Here is a 27072-nt window from a genome sequence, read left to right as displayed (position 1 = left end):
CCAGTTGAAGACTGGAGGGGAGGGTGGTTGGCGACAAAGGGCCGACAATATAACTGAGGACACTGGTAACAGGAGGGACTGGTGGGCAACTGGCAAACCAGAAGGCACGGGCTTGTCCAAAAGGCATTCATGTTCAACAAATCTTTACCTGGGAGTGCAACAAAATGGGGCCATGGGCTATGATTTGGCTTGTGAATCTCTCGTTTGTGACTCCTTGGATGACCTCTAAGCTCTTTCCCAACCCTGACATTTTAAGGTTCTACACTATACAGCATAGCGCACAGTATACACATATGGCTACGGAACGCCTGAAATGAGGCTGGTCCAAACTGAAGACCAAAAAAGCACAATGGACTGGGAAGACAGTGCAAAAAAAAAAAAAAAAAACCAACAACAAGACAAAACACAAAGAGTGTGGCTCATTAATAATTTTCAGATTTAGGAGTTCCCGTCGTGGTGCAGCAGTTAACAAATCTGACTAGTAACCATGAGGTTGCAGGTTCAGTCCCTGGCCTTGCTCAGTGGGTTAACGATCTGGCGTTGCCATGAGCTGTGGTGTAGGTTGCAGACCCAGCTCAGATCCTGCGTTGCTGTGGCTCTGGCGTAGGCTGGTGGCTATGGCTCCGATTAGACCCCTAGCCTGGGAACCTCCATATGCCGAGGGAGCCGCCCAAGAAATGGCAAAAAAAGACAAAAAAAATAATAATTTTCAGATTTATTACATGTTGACATAATGTTTTGGATATACTGGGTTAAGTAAAACAAGTTATTAAAATTAATTCACCTGCTTCTCTTTACTTTTTGCAATATGGCTCACATTTTATTTCTCCTAGACAGCGTTCTTCCAGAAGATAAATTAGACAAGGCTTGGAAATGTTAAATGACTTTGGACATCACATGGCTAATAAAGGGTCAGGTGGGAAGAGAAGCCAGGTTTTCTGCTTCCATTACATCCTGTGACCTCCCAATATCGCCTAGCTGGGGGCTATCTAGTCTATTCTCAAAAACTGATCAGAAGCCAGACATCATTAAAGGATATTAGAACAAGATTTGGGGTTCAAGTCCCAGATCTGCTCCTGGATCACTAGGACACTAGGCACATCACTTTACATTCTGAGTCTCTGTTTTGTAGCGTCTAAAAGGAGGGACTGTAAAGCAGTGGAGCCTTTTTGTCACCAGGTGACCTTGCAGCACTGACATTCTGCAGTTCTGTAAAGTGAATTTGGTGTATTTCATGCCTAGAGAGAAGGCAACCTCCCAGGACCTCATCAAGGTGTGTAAAGTATGAGGATCCCTTCCAAGAGGGCAGTGGAGCCCCTCGGCAAAGTCTTAACTCATTAAATGGACGGCTTAGCTACCAAGATGCCACTGACAATGAGCCTGTGTCTATAATATGCTTTCATTTATCTTAGTAAGTCTGAACCATCTATTTGCAAAGACAAACTGTCTTCCACAAACAGATCATTACGCTGTTGCATCAGCAGGTAAAATTAAATTCTGCGGCAATGCCAAGTAGTTACATAATCTCCAACAACTCCAGAGAGAAGGTCTAAAGAGCACTGAGCAAAATCCACTGTGTAACAGCCTCGACTAGACCAGGGAAGAGGAATACTAACCCTGACCCTTTTTAATTCATTTGGTGAATACAGTTTAAAAATCACTAAATTGCATACCCGAAAGGAATGAATTTCATATATGAAGTATACCTCAATAAAAAAAATTCAACATTTATGTTAAAAACACCATAATACAGGCACTCCACATATGAAAGAATAAACAACTTTACTAATTAGAAGATCTTTTAAGAAACTGACGTTAGCAAGCAGTAAGAAAAATCTCTAGATTTGTAAAATACCAGCCATTTCAAGGTCATTAGAATAGACACCGCTCTTAGTCTACCCTTACTCTCAGAAGAGAATGTCTCCCCCCAGCCCTCAATGACTGTGTGAAATGACTGGACACTTCTTGTCCTGGGACCTCCTGTCCTCTCTCCATAAATGGGGGGCAAGTGGAGGTGGGAGCAGAGCCCAGGGGAGTCCCTTAGCGCTGGCATTCATTACAACTCAACCCTTTTAACATGTCTATGAATGTATCTAATACGAGACAGAGGCTAAAAAGCAGGTATATCTTTCTTTTTCTTTTTTTTTTTTTTTTTTTGGCTTTTTAGGGCTGCACCCCCTCCCAGGCTAGGGGTCAAATCAGAGCTACAGCTTCAGGCCTTCACCACAGCCACAGCCACACCAGATCCAAGCCACGTCTGCAACCTACACCACAGCTCATGGCAATGCCAGATCCTTAACCCACTGAGCGAGGGCAGGGATCCAACCTGCAACCTCATGGTTCCTAATAGGGTTCATTAACCACTAAGCCACAATGGGAACTCCCCAGCTAGTTGTTTTTAATTCAATAACATAAAATTATCTGTGGTTCAGAATTTGTAAAGTATTTAAACTCTCACATTATGGCTCTTGTGTTCTGGAAACAGTAACAGCTCCTCAGTTGGACTGCGTTACAAATCTGATGTTAGAAAGCACGCCCCCTTTAACATACAGGTACTGTGGGCGCATCTTAACTTCCACATAAAACATGAAAATACTGTGTATGATAGTCAATGCCCTTTGCTTAAAAAATGTAATGCACTCAACTCTGGGTGAGAGGTCGTAACAACAGAAATCTCTCAGAGGGAGAGGCTCCAGTCAACCAGCAGGGGTCAGGGCAATCTGAGCTTTGAAAAAGATAACCTTCAAGAAAATGCTGCAGTGTCACTAGAAAGTTTATACCGCATTGGCTGGGTGTGTCAAATGGATGGATGGATGCACAGCCAAGACAGAGAGAGATGAGTGTGAGAGAGAAAAAAGACTAGATAGAGAGAGGAACAGATCAAAGAGATGGAATAGAGCGATCGATGAGAAAAATACATAAAAATATAAAATAGGTTAGAAAAACATATGCACAACTGGACTTAGAGACATATGGAGAAAGACAGGTTAGACGGAAAGACACAAAGATGACAAACAAAAAGACAGATGTATAGTTGGAGAAAAGAGACTAGACAAACAAAGAGAGAGCAGACAGGGCGAGAGACAAATAGAATAGAAAGATATAAGTGGGAGTTCCTGTCAGGGCTCCATGGAAATGAATTGACTAGCATCTACGAGGACACAGGTTCGATCCCTGGCCTCGCTCAGTGGGTTAAGGACACAGCATTGCCAAGAGCTGTGGTGTAGATCGCAGATGCAGCTCAGATCTGGTGTTGCTGTGGCTCTGGCATAGGCCGGCAGCTATAGCTCCAATTTAACCCCTAGCCTGGAACCTCCACATGCTATGAGGGCAGCCCTAAAAAGACAAAAGACAAAAATATATATATATATATGTAAGTGGATAAAATAGGTTAGTTTGAGATTAAAGACCTAGAGAAAATAGCTAAAGAGCTTAGATACTTAGACATCAAAACAGATTAAATAGATAACAATATGGTATACATAAATTTACTGTTGGTTATATGATTGAGGATGACAACTATCCTGAGGGGAAGCTCTTCTTATCCCTACTTTACAGCTTAGAAAACAAACTCAAAGGAAAGAAAGTAAGCCTCTGTTCCACGCAAGTGTTTTACATATATCATCATATTTAATTCTCAGAACTGTCCACAAAGTATTTTACAGACAAGGAAGTGATCTCAGGAAGGTAAAGTGACTTGCCCAAGTTCATTCCAGTGGTGCCATCAGAATCCTGACTCCAAAGTCCACGCTCTTCCCTTTGGGTCCCAAGAGCATCCCTTCAGGCAGAAACACCCAGAATTCTCAATGTTACTTACCTGTCAGGGAAGCAGAGTGACCTGAGCCAGCAAGAACACATACTGCTTGAGAATTCTCTAGGCCTACAAAAAAAAAAAAAAATTGAAATCACATTTATAACAGCACAAATTGGGCAGAGAAGGGCCATAGGCAGCAACCACTGTGTCAGAGGAGAAGCTCTCAGGCGGTGCAGGAAGGTCTGAATCAGCGGTGCTGGCCAAGAGGAGGGCTAGCATAGTAGGGAGACTGGTTATGTCCAGGAGGTTGAACAAATAAGTAAATATTTTGAGGATAAAAGAGCCAGATTTCTCACTGTCAGAAAGGAGAAGAAAGGTCACAGACATGCATAGGTGAAAGGCTAGAATCAACCACATGATACTGGATGGTAACCGAAGTCAGTGTAAACTTGTGGTTTCTACTAGAGATAAACAGACACCGTGGTTCGTATGTATAAACACATGTGTGTACATGTGAATTTCCTAGCTCAGTCCGCGGAGCAAGCCTAGAGGCAATGGCATCCCAGACACGCAGCTGCTATCACATGCGGACACTGAAACAGGCCTCCTAACAACACACAGGCAGAACTAGAATTTGAAACCTGCCTCCCATCTCCAAATCCAGCACTTTTCTGCCCTTAAATACACTGCCTTCAACGACAAGGTTTAATCCCAATCAACTCTGCTCAGAGCTGTGGTCACCTCATCTGGCAGGCAGAGAAATGGAGTCTTACTCTGTAACTCCCTCTTCTGACACTTCTGTTAAATGCACTAGTGTCTTAATAAAATGCCCCTCATACCTTCATGCATCCTGTGGGGTGAGAAAGGGACAAAGAGATGTTTCTGCCACACCCACCAGGGGGCTCACTGGGCCTCCCCAGTGGCTGGGTCAGGAGAGGCCATCCAGGGTTCCAGCTCCAGAACCCAGGGGAGGAGGCGAAAATGAGTGAATGAGGGCAGGAAGTTAACATCTAGTCTAACATCTCATCAAAAACTCCCCCAAATCAACTCCGCATCTAAGCTGTGCCAGGAGCAGATCCCAACCAGGTTTTTCAAATCAAACCAAATCAAAAAATTTCTGACTCCTTTTACTTACAAGTCCCATGCTAAAACAGAAAGTAGACACAGTCCCTACCCTCAAAAAGCTCATAATCTTTGGCATGTGGGAAAACATGTAAACAACTCAGCAAAAAATACATGGTGCCATCCGCTCACATAAAGAAAGTCCAACGGGGGCAAGAGAGGGAAGAGTCTTTACTGAGAAAGCTGGATCTCAGCCAGGACCTGAAAAATTATGTTTTCCCCCCAGGGAAACAGGAAGGAAAAGGCATCCTTCCTTTGAGTAGAAACAGTCTACTCACAGGCACAGAGGAATGAGAACACAGGGTCTGCCCAGGGAGACCTGAATACCTTGGTGAGGCAGGAAAAATGTAGGTAAAATATGAGTTAACATTTCAAATGCTGTAACGTGGGGTGGACTGTCTGTCCTGCATCCAGCGGCCCCTTCTTCTCTAAGAGCAACCCCATGGGCTTCATGGTGGCTACCTCACCCCCGCAGAAGGGGAGCGCCTCTAGGACTTAAGAAAATCAGAACCATCCCAACCGCTGGTATGACACTCCCACTGCAGCTCACCCCACCCTTTTCTTTCCCCCATTTCAACCACCCTCAAAAATCCCTCTTTTGTTCTGAGCTGCAGGAAAGTGGGTTTACCTATAGGTTTTTCCTACAGCCAACCCTCAGTAAACTGGGTCACAAAGTAACAAGGAGAGAGAGGAGAGAGGAATAAGAGGAGGAAGAGATGGAGACAGAGGAGGAGGAGGTAGAGGCATGGTGCTACATCCAGAGAGAGAGTGTGTGCAGAGCAGAGGGAAAGAGAGGGACAGAGAAAGAAAGTCCTAGAGACTAACTTCCCAACAAAAACCTTACCAACAGGAGTTCCCGTCATGGCGCAGTGCAAACAAATCCAACTAGTAACCTTGAGGTTGTGGTTCGATCCCTGGCCTTGCTCAGTGGGTTAAGAATCCAGCCTTGCTGTAAGCTGTGGTGTACACTGCAGACACGGCTTGGATCCTGCATTGCTGTGGTTGTGGTGTAGGCCGGCAGCTGTAGCTCGGATTTGACCCCTAGCCTGGGAACCTCCATGTGCGGCAGGTGTGGCCCTGAAAAGTCCAAAGACAAAAAAAAAAAAAAAAAAAAAAAAAAAAAACCTCACCAAAAGACCTGTGGGGAGCACCCTTCCGACCTACACCTCATGTGGAAACGAGACTTCCCTGGGGGACACTCCTGGCCCCTCTCTCTACATCCTCAGCCGCTCCTTTTGTTTTGGGAGAAGGAGCCAGGCAAGTGAGGCACAGTCCTGGGTTCTTGCTCTGGGATGTGCCTGCAGAGAGCTTGGCAGCACGACTCCAGTGCCTGGTGGGTGAGTTCAATCTGGGAGTCAGAACTGGGAGTCAGGATCACTATTGCTGCTCGTTATTTCCAAACACCTAAGTCATGTCTTCCAATCTAGCTTTTAACAGTTCGTCTGGAATAAACCATAACAGAAAGGGATTTTTTTTTTTAAAAAAAAAGGATGCCTATATGTGTATAACTAAGTCATCACTGTGCTGCACGGCAGAAATTAGCACAATATTATAAGTCAACCATGATTTTAAAAAAAGTTCTGGAGTTCCCGTCGTGGCGCAGTGGTTAACAAATCCGACTAGGAACCATGAGGTTGCGGGTTCGGTCCCTGCCCTTGCTCAGTGGGTTAACGATCTGGTGTTGCCGTGAGCTGTGGTGTAGGTTGCAGACGCGGCTCGGATCCCGCGTTGCTGTGGCTCTGGCGTAGGCGGGTGGCTACAGCTCCGATTCAATCCCTAGCCTGGGAACCTCCATATGCTGTGGGAGCGGCCCAAGAAATAGCAACAACAACAACAACAACAAAAAGACAAAAGACAAAAAAAAAACTTGCATCCATCTCTCAATGGGTTCTGAACTCTGGCAGAAAAGAGGGGAACTTCTACTTGGCACACTTACTTTTACTTAATCTCAGTTAAGAGACGAAGAAATAACAATGGCAAACTCTATTTATCCCTTTTCTGTACGCCTGTGTTTCCACTTTCAGGCAAAGGATAAACATAGGAGTCAGAAGAAATAAGGGCCTTACCTGTCACTTTGCTCGGTTCCTTTGCTGTCAAAAACAGTGGGAGCGTCTGCCCAGGGCACAACCGCCGTCCAGATGATGCCAAACCAGTTCCCCACTGGAACACGAGGCCACTAGCTTGCCGGAGAAGCAGAAGAGAAAAAAGAGAAAATGCTTACCCAGATTAAGGCCAGATTGCCCTTTGAGCCTCACTGCCATGGGAGATGCCCAACTCATGCTCAGTTAACATGTGAATTGTGGAAAAGCCTATTGCTTGAAGGAGCCCAATGGCTGGTCATAGGGATTACCACCAAGCCAATCACAAATCCAATCTTCAGGGCAATCAAAGACCCGTCAAAGAAGATTCCAAAATAGTTACACACCCTCCAAAAAGTTCTAGGACATTCCTCAAGAGTCAAATTACTGGAATGGCACCTTGTTCAGGATTAACCTGAAAAGACGACTCAGACTTCAGACCAAGCAGGAAAGAACCTTGAAGCTTATCACATCCATTCCTCACATTTACTAGATGAGAAACCCATATGCCTCGAGAGTGGCCCAAGAAATAGCAAAAAGACAAAAAAAAAAAAAAAAAAGAAAAAAAAGAAAACAGCAGGACTCAGCTCTCCTCCACCTAATATAGTGCCCTTTCTACTACACCAAGAAGAACTCAAAGAATTCCCAACCGCCAAATGAATACATACTTATGACTGTAGGACAGCTCCTTAATAGCCACCATGTCAGTGGAATGGCCTTTCATTTCCATATTCCCTGAATCTAATTCATGTACCCATGTTCTGAACCTCATACAAACGCACAGATGAAATTTGTATATTTGGTCTACAGTCGGATATGTGTAACTGGGACTTTTCACCCAAGGCCGCATTAAAGTACTGCCTCCAGTAGCATCCTATAACCAGTGGTCCTTTAGGCTGTAAACAGACAAGCCTGCTTTGTGGAATATATGTGATGACAACTAACCACAATGTGAGCAAAACAGTATTGAAATAAAACAAAACTTACCATCTCTTCAACAAACAAATTGCAAGAGGAAAAAAAGAGGAAAAGGAACATACAGATTAAAAGAGACTTGAGACGTCTGATACAAGATTATTATTTAGAATATATAGTGAACTCCTAAAACTCGATGACAACAACCAAACCTGATTCAAAAATAAGCAAAGAAAAAAAAAAAATAAGCAAAGGACCTGAAGAGACCTTACTCCAAAGAAAATGTACCAATGGCCAAATGATGTACTCAACATCACTAATCACTAGGGACATGTAAATCAAAGCTACAATGAGATGCCAATTTACACTCATGAGGAGAGCTACTACTAAAAAAAGAAAGTAACAAGTGTTGGCGAGGATGTGAATAAATGTGGAAACCTTGTGCACTACTGGCAGGAATGTAAAATGGTACAGCCCTTCTGGAAAACAGTATGGTGAGCCCCCAAAAATTAAAAATGGATTTACTATATGATCCAGCAGTTCTACTTCTGGGTATCTATCCTAAAAAACTGAAAGCATAAATAAATAAAAATAATAAAAAATAAGAACTGAAAGCAAACTCTCAAAGTTATAGCTGTACAATCATGTTTATAACAGTATTACAAGGGAGTTCCCATCGTGGCTCAGTGGTTAACGAATCATGGAACCATGAGGTTGCCGGTTCAATCCCTGGCCTCGCTCAGTGGGTTAAGGATCCGGCGTTGCCGTGAGCTGTGGTGTAGGTCGCAGACGCGGCTCGGATCTGGTGTTGCTGTGGGTCTGGCGTAGGCAGGCAGCTACAGCTGTGATTAGACCCCTAGCCTGGGAACCTCCATGTGTCACAGGTGTGGCCCTAGAAAAGACAAAAAAAAATTTAAAAATAAATTAAAAATAGTATTACAATACTTAAAATGTGGACACAACTCAAGTGTCTATCAACAGATGAATGGATAAGCAAAATGTGGTATATACATACAGTGCAATAGTACTAAGTCTTAAAAAGGAATGAAATTCTGACAGTTGCTAAAACATGGACAGACCTTGAGGCCATTATGTTGAGTGAAATATGCCACAAAAAGACAAAGACTGTATGATTCCACTTATATGAGGTACCTGTATGAGTGATCAAAATCAGAGACAACAGAAAGTAGAATGGTGGTTTGCCAGGGGCTGGAGGGAGGAGGAATGGGCAGTTATTGTTTAACAGACATAGTTTCAGTTTTGCAAGATGAAAAACGTTCCAGAGATGGATTATGGTAATAGCTGCATAATAATATGAGTATACTTAACCCTATTCAATTGAACACTTAAAAATGGTTAAGAAGGTAAATTTTGTTTTGTGTGTTTTATCACAATAAAAAACTAAAAGGAATACATATTTTAAGAGAGAGAGAGAGATGAGATACAGCTCAGCCAACTGCAATGTATAGACCTAGTTCAGATCCTGATTCAAACAGACCATAAAAAAATATTTTTGAGATGATCAGGGACATTTAGTGACTGGATATTTGACAGAATTAAAGAATGATTGTCAACTTTTTGTAGGTATGATGCCGGTATTCTGGTAATGTTTTCAGAAAGAGCATTTTGAGATGCAGGCAGAAATATTTACAAATTAAATGGGGGAGGGGAGGACTTACAATTAAATTAACCAAACACAACAGGAACTGTGCTGCTTTGTAACTGGACAAAAATGTACACAGAAGACAAGCAATCACACAATGTTAGTAGGAAAGGGGCGGTAAACCACCGACAGGCAATTCTATGGCTCTGCGAATTTCGAAGAGAAGAAGCTGCTTATAAAAATGTAATCACGACCATACAACTCAGTAATCACACTCCTGGGCATTTATCCCAGAGAAATGAAAATTTATGTTCACATAAAAACTTGTCCACACATGTTTATAGCTTCATTCTTAATAGCTAAAAACCGGAAACAACCAAATGTCCTTCAATGGGTGACTGGTTAAACAAACTGTGGTTGTTACAGACTGAATTGTGTCCCCCATAAATTCATATACTGAAGTTCTAAACTCCAATGCAACTGTATTTGGAGACAGGGTCTGTAGGAAGTAAGAAAAGTTAAATGGGTTGTAAGAGTGAGGCCTTAATTGGATAGAACTCGCATTCTTTTAAAAGGAGGAAGAGACGTCAGAGATCTGTCTCTCTCCACGTGTGCATAGAGGAAAAACCACACCACGAGAGGAGACAGTAAGAAGGCAAGATCCACAGACCAGGAAGAAGAGCCTCATTAGAAACCTACTGTCATGGTATCATGGACTTTCAGCCTCCTTAATGATGAGAAAACGAATTCTTGTCGTTTTAAGACACGCAGTCTGCAGTATTTTATGGCAACCCTAGCAAATTAATACAGTGGTACAATCTGTACCATGGAATATTACTTAGCAATTAAAAGGCACAAATTGGACTTCCCATTGTGGCACAGTGGAGACAAATCTGACTAGGAACCATGAGGTTGTGGGTTCGATCCCTGGCCTCGCTCAGTGGGTTAAGGATCAGGTGTTGCTGTGAGCTGTAGTATAGGCTGGCAGCTATAGCTCCGATTTTACCCCTAGCCTGGGAACCTCCATATGCTGAGGGTGCAGCCCTAAAAAGCAAAAAAAAAAAAAAAGGCACAAATTACTGATACTCCCAACTTCCAACTTGGATGAATCTTCAGAGAACCATGCTGAGTGAAAAAAATCAACCCCAAAAGGCTGTCTACTGTATGATATACAACATTCTTGAAATGATGATACTATTGTGGGAGAACATAAGAATGGCTGCCAGGAGCTAAGAAGTGGAAGCAGGTAGGTAGGAAGTAGTTGCGGCTATAAAAGAGCAACAAGAGGGATCCTTGTGATGGAAACGCTCTGTATCTGGACTGTACCGAGACATCCTGTTTGCACTGTTACACTATAGTTTCACAAGATGTTACCACCAGGAGAAACTGGACAAAGAGTATGTGGGGTCTATTCCATTTCTTACAACTGCATGTAAATCTATAATTACCTCAAAAGGAAAACTTTTTTTTTTTTTAAGTATAATCAACACTAAGCCCCAGGCAACTGTACACACCATGCTGCACCAGGGCCTTTCTGGCCTCCTCTCCTCTCCCCATTCCACAACTGGACTCACCACTGCTGGAGCCTCGGTGGCCACAGCTGGATAGGGCTATCCTTCAGCCCAAAGGAGCAGGAGCAGAAAGCAGAAAAACAGCAAGACAGAGAAGAGAGGGTCACCACCTCCTCCACTTTCCACTCTCGACCTCACACACTCTGCCAGTCCTGTGCCCATCACCCTTCTCAGGAGACAAGCTCACTTGAAGCTTTTGAATACACATTAAAATCCACTAGGAAAGCAGCACAGTTCACAGTGAAGAATGTGGGCCTTGGAAACCAGCCTGTCCTAGACTCAGAGCCCAGCTCTATCTGTTACCTCCCTGTGTAACCTCGGACAAGCACTTAAGCCTCTCTGGACCTCATTTTGTTCATATGTAAGAGGTTACAAACTGCTATGTTTAAAACAAATAAGCTACAAGGATATATTATACAGGGAATATGGCCAATATTTTATAAGTATAAATAGAGTATAATCTTTAAAAATTGTGAATCAGGAATTCCCGTTGTGGCTCAGGTTAAGAACTTGACTAGTATTCATGACAATGCATGTTTGATCCCTGGCCTTGCTTAGTGGGTTAAGGATCTGGCGTTACAGTGAGCTGTGGTGTAGGTCACAGACTCGGCTTGATCTGGCATTGCTGTGGCTGTGGCGTAGGCTGGCAGCTACAGCTCCGATTAGTCCCCTAGGCTGGGAACTTCTGTACACCAAGGGTGCAGGCCTAAAAAAAGACAAAAAACAAATTGTGAATCACTATACTGTACACTGAAACTTCCATAATATTGTAAATCAACTATACCTCAATAGAAAAAAAAAATTAACTCGCATCATTGCATGGCTATGGGGATTAAATGAGGTACTAATTAAATCAAGAGAACCTTGTACCATGCCTAGAACACAATAAAGAGCTAGACAACTTCATTTCCTTCTTCCCTACCTGCTAAAGGCTTTCTCATATGACTTCTGCCTTATGTCCCCTCCTTTTATTCAGACTGCAGTACAGCAGGACACTCTGAATTACTCCTTATAATTTATTTCTTCCAAAGCTCTAGGTCCCCTTATTACAACCCTACTAAGAAAATAAAAGCAAAATGATCACCTGTTGCAGCTAACGCATGCCTCAGTCCAGCAGCAATACTAACAACCTTCTCTCTCTGGACCTGTCAAAACAAAGAAAAGGATGCCAATCTCAGAATTACACATCTATAAAATTTTTATGTTATTTATGCCCAAATACAATGCAGCATGGCCCTCATTATATGTCTGATGGGTTTGGAGCACCCAACCCCCAACATTTCCACTCATAAAAATCTCTACAGGAGTTCCCATCGTGGCTCAGTGGTTCACAAATCCAACTAGGAACCATGAGGTTGCAGGTTCAATCCCTGGCCTTGCTCAGTGGGTTAACGATCCGGCATTGCCGTGAGCTGTGGTGTAGGTTGCAGATGCGGCTCAGATCCCGTGTTGCTATGGCTCTGGCGTAGGCCAGTGGCTACAGCTCTGATTAAACCCCTAGCCTGGGAACCTCCATATGCTGAGGGAGTGGCCCTAGAAAAGGCAAAAGACAAGGAAAAAAAAAAAAAAAAAAAAGTCTCCACTATATCCCTAAAAGGCAAAATCTTTTTAAAATATCAGGGCTGGGAGGCACCTGAAAGGTCATCCAATCCAGGGGCTGGCAAATACTTTCTGAAAACGGCCAGAGAGTAAATATTTTAGACATTGCAGACCGCGTGGTTTCGGTCACACTATTCCATCAATGGAACATAAAAGCACCTATACGAAATAAATAAAGGAATGGGCATGGCTGCATTCCAATAAAACTTTCTTTACTGAGGGTTCTAGTTTGCCGACCTCTGATCTAGTCCAATCCCCATCTGATGCTAGAAACCCCTCTATGACACCCACCAAGTGGTCATCCAACCCCTCCCAAACACCTACTTCCAGTGACACGAGCTCCCCACCTCCCCCGGTGCCTGCTCATCTTGGCATAGTTCCAGCCATCTCCTTAGGTGGAACCAAACCTACCTGCCTATTGCTTCTGTTAAGTCTTTCCAAACATTTTAAGACAGTTGTCATGTCTTCTTTAAGACATCTTGTGGTGGTTTCAAAAATAGGTTGCCAAATTCTCAGACTCCTCTCTTCCAGATGGGCAGCTTAATTCCCCTCCCTTTGACTGTGGACTGGACTTAGTGACTTGCTTCTAATGACTAGGAGAAGGGGGAGTTCCCATACTAGAGCAACAGAAACAAATCCCATAGGAACCATGAAGTTGTGGGTTGATCCGTGACCTTGCCGGGTGGGTTGGGGATCCAGCACTGCCGTGGGCTGTGCTGTAGGTTGCAGATATGGCTCAGATCTGGTGTTGCTGTGGCTGTGGTATAGGCCAGCAGCTGTAGCTCCGATTGGACCCCCCCCTAGCCTGGGAACCTCCAAATGCCGAGGGCAACCCTTAAAAAAAAGAAAAAAAAAAAAAGTAAAACTAGGTCCCCAAATTCTCTGAGACTCCTCCCTTTCAGATGTGCAAATTAATTCTCCTCCCTTTGACTGTGGGCTGGACTTAGTGACTTGCTTCTAATGACTAGGAAAAGGGGGAGTTCCCATTGTGGCTCAGTGCTAACAAATCCCCCTAGTATCCATGAGGACACAGGTTCAATCCCTGGCCTCACTCAGTGGGTTAAAGGATCCGGCATTGCCGTGAGCTGTGGTATAGCCACAGACGTGGCTCAGATCCTGTGCTGCTGTGGCTGTAGTGTAGGCCAAGAGCTACAGCCTCGATTTGACCCCTAGCCTGGAAACTTCCATATGCAGCCCTAGGCCCTAGAAAAAAGAAAAATGCAAAAATAATGACTAGGAGAAGGAAGTGATGAGTGGCTCAGAGACTAGGTGATGAAAGGCACAGAGGCTTCTGCTTGACCAGCCTGCCCCTACTCTCTCTTCCTCTGCCATCACTGATGCCATGTCTGAACAGCCCTAAAGATAGGCCCATCCTGCAAGGAACCGAGGCCTCCTGCTGGTGAGAAAGCATGGAGGTGGACACACCAGCCCAGTCGCGCCTTGAGCAGACCTCATGCAGGCCGGGCTGACATCCTGACTGCAGCCTCACGTGAAACTAGCCACGCTATTCCCAGATTCCTGACCCTCCAAAACTGTGAGATATTTGTTGTTTTAAGCTGTTACACCTTAGGGTAATTTTTTACACAGCTATAGATAACTCTTCCTTAGGTCCAACATCCTCAAGTCCATCAGCCATTCCCTGGTTTCAAATTCCCTCCTGCTCTTGATTTCTCTCCTCGGTGCTCTGTTCATTCAGTCTCTCTCTTTTAAAGGGACTGTATATGCATCAGTCTCAGACCCTATGGGACTTAACCACATTTGTTTATTTACAGTCCACAGCATCTTTCTAAACTTCACAGCCCTCAAGGGCGAGGTCTGAGTCTATTCACCTTAGAGCCGGGGCCTAAGAACCAAACCCACACCAGGACACAACATGCCAGGTGGTGTGACCAGCAAAGAGAAAGACAGAGCTGTGGCCTCCCATCTTCTGGAGACTTTATTTCTTCATTCAGCCCACGATCACATTAGCTTTGAGGAAGATCAAGTCTTACTGCTAATACAACTTGAATATACTGTCCTTCACATTTTTTTCTTTTCAAAACACACTGAAGGGCTTTCCATGTGGATGTAATCTCTTCAACCCAGCTTAACTTCACTACAATTTTCCTTCCTCTCCAATTCCCACTGCTGCTGCTTTAGTTTGGGGCAGAGACATCTTTTATCTGGATTATCAGCAAGGTTTCCAGAGTAAATTTCCTTCAATCCACCCCACACTTCCTCACCTGGCCCTTCCCTAACACACTGTCTGACCATTTGTCAGACACCACTTGTCTGCCCAACAAGCACTTCCACTGCTTCTTTAGATTCCACTCACACTAAACTGCTTACAGAATCCCAAACCCTCCTGGTTTATGCCTCTATACCTTAGGTCACACGTTCCTTCTGTTTGTAAAGCACTTCTTTTATACCTACTCTTTGCATCCTTCTATCCCGAGCCAGGTAAATTTCTACTCAACTTGCAAGATCCAGCATAAATCTGTTCTCACCCCACCTTTTCCTGGAAAGAGTTCAATTCTCCCCCTTTGGGGGCTATACGTGCAGCTACCATAGTTCTGACATTGCAATGCACTCTGGTGTTTATATATCTAATGTGTACTACTAAACTACAAGGCCCTCAAATGCTAGGATTGGGTCTTACTCACCTTTGTTCCTCCTGCTGAAACACAGCACCTACACACAATAGCTGCTATGAATGAATTTCTATTATATTTCACTCTGGCATATTCCTCTGTTTGTTCTATAGGATACAACCTGTCAAAATGTTCTTACCTTCTGATTCTGCCATCCAACACATTTTAACTATTTGTTCCTCTCTTATTTAACCAGGTGACTTAAGCTAAATTAATTATAACTCATGGATAGGTTCTTAAAAAGCCATTTATTTGTAACTGGAAGCTGTGACACTTCCTACAACAGAGACTACAGAGTCTAGATTTCCATGCATATCACATGCTACAGACTGAATGTCTGTGTTCTCGGGAAATTCATTGTTGAGACCTAACCCTGAGCTTGATGGTATTTGGAGGTGGGGCCTTTGGAAGGTGATTAGTCCTGAGAGCAGAATCCTTATGAATAGGATTAATGCCCCTACAAAAAAGAACCCCAGAGTTCCCAGTGTGGCTCAGCAATAACAAACCTGACTAGTATATTCATGAGGACACAGGTTCAATCCCTGGCCTCTCTCAGTGGGTTAAGGATCTGGCGTTGCTGTGAGCTACAGCTGCTCAGATCCCAAGTTGCTGTGGCTGTGGGTAGGCGACAGCTGCAAATCCAATTCAACTCCTGGCCTGGGAACCTCCATAAGCCGCAGGTGTGGCCCTAAAAAGCCAAAAAAAAAAAAAAAGAGAGAGAGAGAGAGACGCCAGGGAGTGTCCTTCTCTTCTGATATGTAAGGACACAGCAAAAACACAGCTGTCCATGAATCAGAAAATAAGCCCTCCCCAAATACCAGATTGGCTGGTGCCTTGACTTCAGACTTCCCAGCCTCTGGAGCTTTGAAAACTAAATGTCTGGTGTTTAAGCCACCCAGCCTGATACTTTTGTTAGGACAGCCCAAAGGGACTAAAACACCTTGGAAACCATGACCCCAAATAATACTCCAGAGACTAGCAATTAGAATTCAGTAAGGTGACAGGAGTAGACCCAAGCTCTTTCCAATGAAAACAGATGTCCCGCTCTTAGTCACAGTTTAAATAAATTAGATATGAGTAGAGCAGCTTAGGTAGTACAACTCATTTTAGATTCTGGCATAATTTCTCTAAAAATTCACTTACAATATAATCTTCACAAAAATGTGTACATTTTAAATACGATACAATGAAAAGAGCTCTGAACTAAAACCAGGAGTTGGTTTTTTTTTTTTTTTTTTTTCCCTTGGCCGTGCCTGCAGCATGTGGAAATTGCTGAGCCAGGGATCAAACCCACACCATAGCAGCGACCCAAGGCACTGCAGCAGCAACACAGGATCCTCAATCCACTACACCACAAGAGAACTCCCCAAACCAGGAGTCCTATCTGACACTTGTGCTGTACAGTATGAGAGCCGCTAACTACACGTGGCTACTGAGCTCCTGACATGTGTTTGACCAGACTGAACTGAGATATACCATAAGTGAAAAATGTACACCAGAGTTCAAAGATTTAGTATAAAATAAGGAATATAAAATACCACAAAGTTTTACATTGATGATATATAACATGAAATAATAGTAGTTTGGACACATTAGATTAGTTTAAAAGTTATTAGAATTATGGAGTTCCCGTTGTGGTGCAGTGGTTAATGAATTTGACTAGGAACCATGAGGTTGAGGTTTCATCCCTGGCCTTGCTCAGTGGGTTAAGGATCTGGTGTTACTGTGAGCTATGGTGTAGGCCGGTGGCTACAGCTCCGAATAGACCCCTAGCCTGGGAACCTCCATATGCCACGGGAGTGGCTCAAGAAAAGGCAAAAAGACAAAAAAAAAAGTTATTAGAATTAATTTTACCTCTACACCACAACATGGGTGAAAGTTAAAAACATTATGTGAAGTGGAAGAAGTTAGACACAAAAAGCTACAAATGTATGATTCCATTTATATGACATGCCCAGAATAGGCAAATCCACACAGATGAGTGGTCACCAGGGACTGGCAGGGAGGGAAAATGGGACTTGACTGCTATTGGGCCCACAGTTTCTCTCCCGATGATAAAAATGCTCTAGGGAGTTCCCTTCGTGGCTCAGCGGTTAATGAACTCGACCAGGGGTTCGATCCCTGGCCTCGCTCATTGGGTTAAGGATCTGGCATTGCCATGAGCTGTACTGTATGTCGCAGGCGCGGCTGCACATCTCTGTAAATATACTAAAAACCACTGAAACATATATTTTAAGGAGTAAATTTTATGATATTTGATTTATATCTCAATAAAGCTGTTATTTAAAAAATTAATTTCACTTTTTTTTTTTTTTTTTTTTGGGTCTTTTTGCCATTTCTTGGGCTGCTCCCGCGGCATATGGGAGGTTCTCAGGCTAGGGGTCTAATTGGAGCTGTAGCTGCCAGCCTCCGCCAGAGCCACAGCAACGCAGGATCCGAGCCACGTCTGCGACCGACATCACAGTTCACGGCAACGCCAGATCCTTAACCCACTGAGCAAGGGCAGGGATCGAACCCCCAACCTCATGGTTCCTAGTTGGATTCGTTAACCACTGTGCCACGACGGGAACTCCCTAATTTCACCTATTTCTTTTTGCTTTTTTAAATGATGTTCCTAAAAACTTTTACATTACATGTGTGGCTTACATTATATTTCCACTGGATGGCACTGGCCTATGCCATCTGCCTAGCTTCATGTCTTCAGGCAAATCACTCCCAACCAGACCTGTTTCTAGCACAGTTCCCATGATTACTAATTTTAGAATTGTAAAATGTCCTAAATGGCATTATAAGATGTATTACTTTTATTGTTTTATTTCCTAAAAAAATTTTAACATGGATGCGAACTAACAGGGGCTTTTCTTTTTTTTTTTTTTTTTTGCTTTTTAGGGCTGCACCCATAGCATGTGGAAGTTCCCGGGCTAAGGGTCGAATCAGAGCTACAGCTGCCCGCCTACACCACAGCTCACAGCAATGCTGGATGCTTAACCCACTGATCGAGGCCAGGGATCAAACCCACATCCTCATGGATACTAGTCGGATTCATTTCCACTGAGCCATGAAGGGAACTCCAATCACAACATCCATCTCTCCAGCCTTGCAGGTTCTCCCAGGAGAATCTGAATTTTTCAACTTAAATTCTAACAACCCCATGGTTTTTCAGGGACCCAGCCAGCCTTTTAGTCTGGAGAGGGACAATGATACCTGGAGACCCCTTAAGAGGAGACAGGCAAGCTCGACATTAGGTGCTGTCCTTACCTCAATGGCCTGGGGGACCACACATCTTCGAGGCCCATGAGGAACTCCTAACTGGCCAAAGGAGTTGGACCCACATGACAGAACTTGACCATTTTCTGCAAAATACAAATACTTGAATCTCAAGTCAAAGAAGTTGTGACCAATGGGTAAATGCGGAAGGATGAGAAAAGGGAAGGAGAGGCCTAAGTGGGGGCCTGTGCTCCAGCACAGTCAATCCATAGTCCCTGCATCTGTTCCTCTAGGAACAAAAACACTGGGATCTGGGCTAAGTGTGCTGCAGACTCTCCACTACATACCTAATTAATGACACATCAGCTGTGCGAACACTTAGCCCAGTGCCTAGTGATGGGATGGAGGATACTTATCCCTCACTGCTCATATTTCCATGGGGTGGAAATTTCCATTATTTTAATACACTCCAGGCCTTTCTCCCCTCCCTTCCCCATTTACATGGCTTTCCAGGGGAAGAGAGGTAACCTAGCCAACCAGCGAGTCTGGGAGAAGGAACAGGACAGGTATGGCTTGGCACCTTCCTCTCGGGTACTCTGGGCTGACACATAAGAGTTTCCCATATAGGAGAGGCCTAGCATTTGGTGGGCAGGTTTGGATCAGAGGAATGTTAGCAGAACCTCTTGGCCTGACAATTCACCTCGTCTTCTACCTCGGCCTTTATCGGTCAAAAGCTGATAGCTTGATCTCTACCTGTCTAACTGCTCTGCACCTGTCTCATAACTGGTCCCAACTGTGAGCCGGAAACAGCAAGTCATCTACTGACTCCCTACAACTCCATCGCAGGCCCACACTAAGTAATTCATAAATGACAACTACTGTTTAGATTCCAATAATTGCTATAAAATTCCACACACATGATGGACCTCTGGGCAGAAGCGAGATGGCGACACCCAAGCAGGATTTTAAAGAAAGTATAAGAGTTCATCAGATAGATCACAAGGGTTGTACCAGGCAGAGAAAAGCATGTACTGATGGGTATTACTAGAGAGAAAAGTATGGGGACTGTGGACAATTAAAGACAAGGCAGCAACAGGGATGAGTAGGGCACAGCAATCGAAGGCCATGTGCTAAAAAGCTTGGGATGTAGGCTGTGCACATGAAAATCCATGAGGGTTTGGGGGGAGGAGGGTGAGATGGACAGAGGATGCACTTGCCAGAGGCCTGTGACAAAGGGAGCCTGGTCAGAATAATAGTTGTTTCAATTCAGAATGGCAAGCTTGACAGGGCAAAACTGAAGAAAGAAGTCAAAACTGATCGAGGGAGAAGTCAGGTGACAAAGTAACTCTTACCAGCTGTTCCCAAGAGCATTATTTTATTAACCCTTTGCCTACATTCCCTACATCCTATTGCGCTATCTGGCTTCACAGAGACGGAAGGGTTCTCCCCAACCATATTTACTTAAAAAAACACACCAAAAAAACCCCAGAGTTCCTCTTGTGGCTCAGCAGGTTAAGAACTAGTACCCAACTAGTACCCATGATGATGCAGGTTTGATCCCTGGGCTCACTTAGTGGGCTAAGGATCTGGGGCAAGTGGGCAAGCTGCACTGTAGGTCACAAATGTGGCTAAGATCCAGTGTTGCTGCAGCTGTGGCACAGGCTGGCAGCTGCAGCTCTGATTTGACCCCTAGCCTAGAATTTCCTATGCTGTGGGTGTGGCCTTAAAAAGAAAAAAATATATATATATATCCTTCATTGGGAAAAAAAACTGCCATCACTGTTGTGGCAACTTCCAATTTCCTCAAACTTACCCACCACATTCCCCCTGAGTAACCCTTAGCCAGCCCTACCAGCCATCTAGTCCGGTTAAAGTGAACTTATAGGATAGAAAGTGGCCGCCAAAATGTGATCTAGTCCGTTCTTCAGTCTCTGGCAAAACTTTTCCAGCCCAATCACCTCTACTGTTAAAACTCTCCTTGCAAAATATACCCTGCAACTTTCCTTGACAATCAGAGAGAATATTCGTGTGTGTTTTTAAATGCAAAGAGGATTTTATTTAATCAGGGACCCCACCACCATGCTTTTCTCACCCAAAGACTTTTCAGTGAAAAAAATTTCCCTAGGAGTGCACTCACTTGTAAGTATAATGGTAAAATCCCAGCCACAGGCCACCTGTTGGATGGGACAGCCAAGGAGGGATTTGCAGAGGGTGAAATAAAGGACATCCTCGGTGTGACCAAGCCCCAGTTGCCCATCTTTGTTCAGGCCACAAACAAAAAGGCTTCCTTGATCTGCAAAACATAAAGGTTTTGGTGATAGTGTGCACAAGGAAATTACAACTGCCAAAGCAAGCAAAAGGATTTCCTGAATTATTTGAAGTCAAGGACCCACTAACTTTCTCCCCCACCTCAGTTAATAAGCCACGCATGTTAATGTGCTCTGGACCAAATGGCATAGGACCAAGAGGCTCCAATCTAATATCTAAATGGAAACTCCATGTCCAACCACAGTGACCAATCACCAATAAAAGCCATGGAGTTCCCGTTGTGGCTCAGTGGTTAACGAACCTGACTAGCATCCATGAGGTCCTGGGTTTGATCCCTGGCCTTGCTCACCAGGTTAAAGATCTGGTGTGGCCATGAGCTGTGGTGTAGGTCACAGATTCAGCCTGGATCCTGTGTTGCTATGGCTGTGGTATAGGCCAGCAGCTACAGCTCTGGTTCGACCCCTAGCCTAGGAACCTCCATATGCCATGGGTATGGCTCTAAAAAGACAATAAACAAAAACAAAAACAATAAAAACCAACATTTATTTGAGGTACAGAATGTGCCAAGTACTCTTCTAAGGGCCTCATGTGTGAGGCTGACTTACCCTTTAGGCCCACAATACTTTTAGAGGCCCACAAAAATGTTTTAATTCACATATTTTAATAAGAAAAAATACAGGGGAGTTTCCGTCGTGGCACAGTGGAAACGAATCTGACTAGGAACCATGAGGTTGCAGGTTCGATCCCTGGCGTCACTCAGTGGGTTAAGGATCTGGCATTGCCGTGAGCTGTGGTATAGGGTCACAGATGCGTCTCAGATCCTGAGTTGCTATGGCTATGGTATAGATCAGCAGCTACAGCTGTGAATAGACCCCTAGCCTGGGAACCCCCATGTGCCGCAGGTGCAGCCCTAAAAAGACAAAAGACAAAAAAAAGAAAAAAAGAAAAGAAAAAATACAGGTTAAAAGAATATACACTAAATCTAGCCTGGATTATATTAGTCTTTCCATCAGTGCAGCTGTAAAGATGATTGTAAAGAGTTCTTTATGGAGGAAAGTGTTCACAAAGGCAAACGTGTCAAGGACCCATGAAAGTCATAATGTAGCCCTGTTAACTCATTGATTCTCCTCCTCCACCCATGTAACAGAGAGGAAACTGCCACAGAGAAATTAAGTAATTTACCCAAGGCCGCACACCTAATAAATAAGAGAAACAGGATTTGAATCTAAGCAGTTTGATTCCAGAACTCGTGTTTTTAGCCAGGATGCCGGATGCCCTCTTTTGCAATATTACAGCCCTTTTGGTACTTATTAAGTACTAGCCTAGGTACTAGGAGGGAAGATTAATGAAAATACAATGTTCTTACTCTCAAGGAATAGTCAACCTAACTGCAAAGACTTCTAAAAATTCATATGTGAAAGTTAAATAGCAATATGTGGTATAAAATGTAACATATGGTACAATTTGGCCACTAGCTGTCTTGTAACCTTAAGCAGTTTTCCTCCCTGAGCCTCACTGGGGGAGGGGAGGGGGGAAAGAGGGGTGTTCTTGATCCCCGAAATCCTTTCAGCTCTGATAATCTAGGATTCTGATGGTTACTTTGATCCCTTCACCAAAAAAAATGTTTTTCTCTGCAAAATACAAAAGGCTGAAAGTGCTAATAGAACACCCTAGGGGGAAATGTCTAAATAAGAAAATGACAGGCTATATATTCTTGAAGGAAGTTACCTGTGACAATAGCAGAGTGGCCCCCTCCTCCCGTGATCCTCTTGACACATCCAGGTTTACAGAATTCACTCAGTTGCTGGGGCAAAAGCACATCTTCCTTGTGGCCAAGGCCAAGTTGCCCATAGCTATTTGCACCCTAGGGATAAAATAAGCCAAAGATGAAAAAGTCTGGGAACTCCAATCCAACTGTCCCCTTGAATTTACCTGTTCCCATCTTTCTCACCCTGACATAACCTCTCAGACCTGTAAGAGATGAGATTTCACAGGCTCATTCTTAAGAAGCGGTTTAGGAGTTCCCGTTGTGGTTCAGCAGCTTAAGAACCCGACTAGTATCCATGAGGATGCAAGCTCAATCTCTGGTCTCACTGAGCAGGTTAAGGATCCAGTATTGCCGAGAGCTGTGGTGTAGGTCACAGATGCAGCTAGGATCTGGCTGTGGTGTAGGTGGGCAGCTGCAGCTCTGATTCGACTCCTGGCCTGGGAACTTCCATATGCCACAGGTGTGGCCCTAAAAAGAAAGGAAAAAAAAAAGCTGTTATATGCGCCCCATACTTGGACAGTGACCCCATCCCCAGTACACCACAATGTCCATGTGAGAGGAACCCTCAGCATCCACGACTCATCCAGTGGTACTTTCACCTTCCCCTTCTGAGGCTCCAAAATGCATGTGCTGCCTTTGGGGGACAGCATAGGAGTCCCTTCTGATAACAGCTAATCAGCTAGGAAGGCTAAGGGAAGAAATAATGAGGACAAATGGGAACAAAGTGGATGGGCAATGCACTTCTCCCCACACCCTCACTGGCAAGGACTTTCCAGAATCAAAGCTGGCTAAGGACTTCGTGCCCTCAAGAGGGGCACATCTCTTATCTCCTTTGTATAGTGAGAGAGGTTGGCAATGATCTCCAAGGGCTTTTCTAAGTCCAATGTTTCGTGTCTGTAAGATTCGCGTGGTGAGATTCCTCTAAGGAAACACATTTCCCCTCAGTGGGCAATACGTTTGTCATTGTTATTATATGATAAAGGTCCAGAATCCCTAATCTGAAACCCTTGCAGCCAGGTGTATTTCAGACTCAGCATTTTATAGACTCTAGACAAGGAATACAGTATATAAATCATATACACTGCTGCAAGGTCTGGGAGCAGCACCCCATAAGGAAAACAGTTTGATTTCTGCCGTAAATGGTACGAATACTCACAGTTGTGGGCAAAGACTATACACAACCTTATGTCAGGTCAGCTCTGGATTTGAGCTTTTTGTCTTCAAATTTGAAGATAAGGGACATGGACCTGCAGGGAGGATTTTTTTTTTTTTTTTTTTTTTGTCTTTTGTCTTTTTGTTGTTGTTGTTGTTGTTGTTGCTATTTCTTGGGCCGCTCCCACAGCATATGGAGGTTCCCAGGCTAGGGGTTGAATCGGAGCTGTAGCCACCGGCCTACGCCAGAGCCACAGCAACTCAGGATCCGAGCCGCGTCTGCAACCTACACCACAGTTCACGGCAACACCAGATCGTTAACCCACTGAGCAAGGGCAGGGACCGAACCCGCAACCTCATGGTTCCTAGTCGGATTCGTTAACCACTGCGCCACGACGGGAACTCCGAGGATTTTTTTAAATGTTGGAAATCCTTATCATTTCTCCAACCACCTACTACTGGCTGGTTCTTCCTAAAGATGAGCAGTAAAACCTTTTAAATGTGGTTGTTTTTAAAGACTTGTGAGGGAGGAAAAATGATTTAAAATAACTACGAAAAATGCATACATACATACTGACTCCTGCACCTTGTGATCTCTTCCACAGCTGTCCTGGGCTGCAAGGACTCCATGCTGGCAGAGCAAGCCATGCAGGGACACAGGTCCCGGAGGCCCTCGGGGCAATATTAGCTACCAACTACTGACTGTTTCTCTGTGTGCTGGGCATTCACCTTTAATTCTCACAATAGAAAAGAGGGCATTATTATTCTCATTCCACAGATGAAGAAACTAAGGCTCAGAGAGGTTAAGTAACTTTCCATGGTCACACAGCTAAGTAGGCCACAAGTTGAATGCCCCACTCCTTTCATTATACCATATTGTGTCTCTAAGAATAAAGAAAAAAGGGATATCTGGTGAACCAGCCTAGGGCTTACCTAGCAGGAAGCTAACTGTACACATCTATCTAAAATAACACCCCATCACTTTATGCCTTTTATCCGCTTTACTTTTCTTCAAAGCACTCTCTGACATTGCATTATGTTTACTTGTTCACGATCTACCTCTCCTACTAAAAAGTAAAGTCCATGAGGGCAGGAACTTTGGTTGGCTCAATGCTATTTTCCTTGCATCTGAAACAATGCTGGCCCAGAGAACGTGTGCATATAATTTACAGTGAATGAATATAAGACCCCATGAGTCCCTACCTAAGAAAAATCGCATGAAAGACACACACAGTGTGAAATGAGAGCATGTACACAGGATTTCTCTGTTAGCCATGAGATCTCCATGGCTGCCCCATCACCAGGACTACAGGCTGCTGAAAAGAGTGATACACCAGCATCATGGGATTCAAATTATAGCACCAAATTTTTGTAATGCCGCAAGAGGCCCTAAATCCATTATAAAGCAAAACAAAATTTAACACAACCTATTACAGCTGTATTTGCCTCCTTTTCTTACAAAAACCCCAGACATCACACACACACACACACACACACACACACCCGCCAAAAGGGCAAATCATCTTGTTATGAATAGAATTGTGTTCTGCTGAAATTCATTTGTTGAAATTCTTACCCAACCTCCAGTGCCTCCAAATGTGACTCTATCTGAAGACAGGGTGTTTAAAAAGGTAGTTCAGGTTCAACAAGGTCATAAGAGTGGGTCCCTAATCCAATATGACTGGAATCCTTACAAGAAGAAAAACAGGGTTGCTCCCACCCACAGAAAAAGCCACCTGAGGACACAGCAAGCAGCAGGCCATCTATAAGCTAAAGAGACAGGCCCCAGATGAAATTAAACCTGCTGATACCTTGATCTTGGACTTCTACCCTCCAGAACTGTGAAAAAAATAAATTTTCATTGTTTAAGCCTCTCAGTCTGTGATATTTTATTATGGCAGCCCTAGCAAACTAATACACCCCTCCGCACAGATAATGCAATGCAACAGGAAGAACACACCATCAAGCCTCCAAGCACAGCAATGAGGTTGGGTTCAACAATATTTTTGCCTCAGTACTGACAAGGCCATATGGGAAAGGCTTTTTCTATCAGACATTTCCTCTGTCCACAGAGACCCCAATGTCTGTCTTGCAAAAAGCACCCACCCCAGGCATGTATTCAATCCCCAATTCCACCCCAGCTCAAATGCTACCGCAGAGACACAGAGACAGCCAGACTACCTCAGGTCACATCATGCTCTCCTTTCTGCCAGTGTGCAGACGTCTTACAGTTAATAAATGTTGCCTGGTACTGATAATCACCATGCTGTGATTACTCAATACATACAGGTTTTAACAGCAATAAAAATTTTATTCTCCCCCTCTCTCCCCCAACCCCCAACAGGATAGCTGAAGTCTTTCACACTTGAGTTTTTCCCAAAAACCAGCACCTAGCTTGGCACACAACAGGTACTCATTGATTCATTCATTAGCCAACAAGTATGTACTGAGCACCTTACAATGTGCCAGGCACAGGCAGCCGCTATTCAAGACAGGCACAGTACCCACCCTCATGACACTTAACGTTCTAACCAAGGAGACGGACATTAACAAGTTACACATTTCATTACAATCATAGGCTATGAAGAATTACAAGACACTACCTCTGCTTGTTCCTGCATCTGCTCAAATGCCAGCCACACATTGCTGTGCACACACTCTCTCTCTCCCAGCCACCATACATACAGATAACCCTGTCTCTCAGCGCTCCCTTCAAACCAACACCAGCGCGGACTCCCACCCCTCAAGGCAGACAAGATCCAGTCACAGGCGAATATCAGCAACTATGCAGGGTCTCTGCCTTGTGCACGGCCCATCACCGCAGGCCTCACACCAAAGGATGCTCCGACCAGGCTGGGGTGGGGCTGGGGAAAGGCCTATATTCTCCCAGCAGTGCGGAGGGGTGGGGGGAGCACAGGTGGCCCCACGGGGCTCCAGGACTGGACGAGCCTCCCTCCACAGAGCCCTGCGCTCCGTCTTTCCCGGCGCTACCCGGGCCTGAAGTCTGTCGCGGAACCAGACGCACCGTCCCGGAGGCGCCGCAGCCCCTCCGGTAGGGACCCCACCAGCCAGAAGCCCCTAAGTCACCCGGGTGAAGACTCTTCCTCTCCCTCCCACCCCCGCTCCGCACAGCCCCGCACTGCCCTCTCTTCCTCAGCCCCCAGCCCAGGATCCTCCAACGCAGAGCCCTGCTCGGACCTCGGCCGCGGGGCCCCAGTACCGCCCACGCCGCAGCCGGGAGCTCCCAGCGTCCGGGCGCCCCTCAGTCCCAGCGGCCCGGGCCCGAAGGCGGAGTCACGTACCCAGGCGAAGAGCGCGGTCGCAGGTGGGGCGGCCTCCGAGGCGCTCGGCTCGCGCTCCATGCGGGAATGCTCCGCGGGCGCTTCCGGGAGGGGCTGGCGCGTG

The 27072-nt window shown here is 44.7% G+C and overlaps 1 protein-coding gene across 7 annotated transcripts in view; it reads right to left on the bottom strand.

Moving 5' to 3' along the window:
• Positions 1-27072, bottom strand: part of SERGEF (secretion regulating guanine nucleotide exchange factor) — a 241870-nt gene extending 214798 nt beyond the window's left edge. For 2 of the 7 annotated variants that reach the window (XR_301734.3, XM_003122944.6), the window contains exons 1-7: positions 26970-27072; positions 22476-22611; positions 20617-20772; positions 18531-18625; positions 12128-12188; positions 6943-7056; positions 3818-3880 (exon numbers count right to left, since the gene is read on the bottom strand). Coding sequence is in view for 6 of the 7 variants with exons in the window: in XM_003122944.6 (XP_003122992.4) it covers positions 3818-3880; positions 6943-7056; positions 12128-12188; positions 18531-18625; positions 20617-20772; positions 22476-22611; positions 26970-27029 (685 nt within the window). In the remaining variant the exon portion in view is untranslated. Of the gene's footprint in view, positions 1-3817; positions 3881-6942; positions 7057-12127; positions 12189-18530; positions 18626-20616; positions 20773-22475; positions 22612-24237; positions 25168-26969 lie in introns of those variants that run through there. The other 5 variants (XM_013994510.2, XM_021083269.1, XM_013994509.2 and 2 more) reach the window with 5 other exon arrangements.

This window comes from Sus scrofa, chromosome 2 (genome assembly GCF_000003025.6).
Source record: "Sus scrofa isolate TJ Tabasco breed Duroc chromosome 2, Sscrofa11.1, whole genome shotgun sequence".
Lineage (NCBI taxonomy): Eukaryota > Metazoa > Chordata > Mammalia > Artiodactyla > Suidae > Sus > Sus scrofa.
The sequence above is the reverse complement of the archived record's forward strand: the minus strand, read 5'-3'. Positions and strand labels throughout refer to the sequence as shown.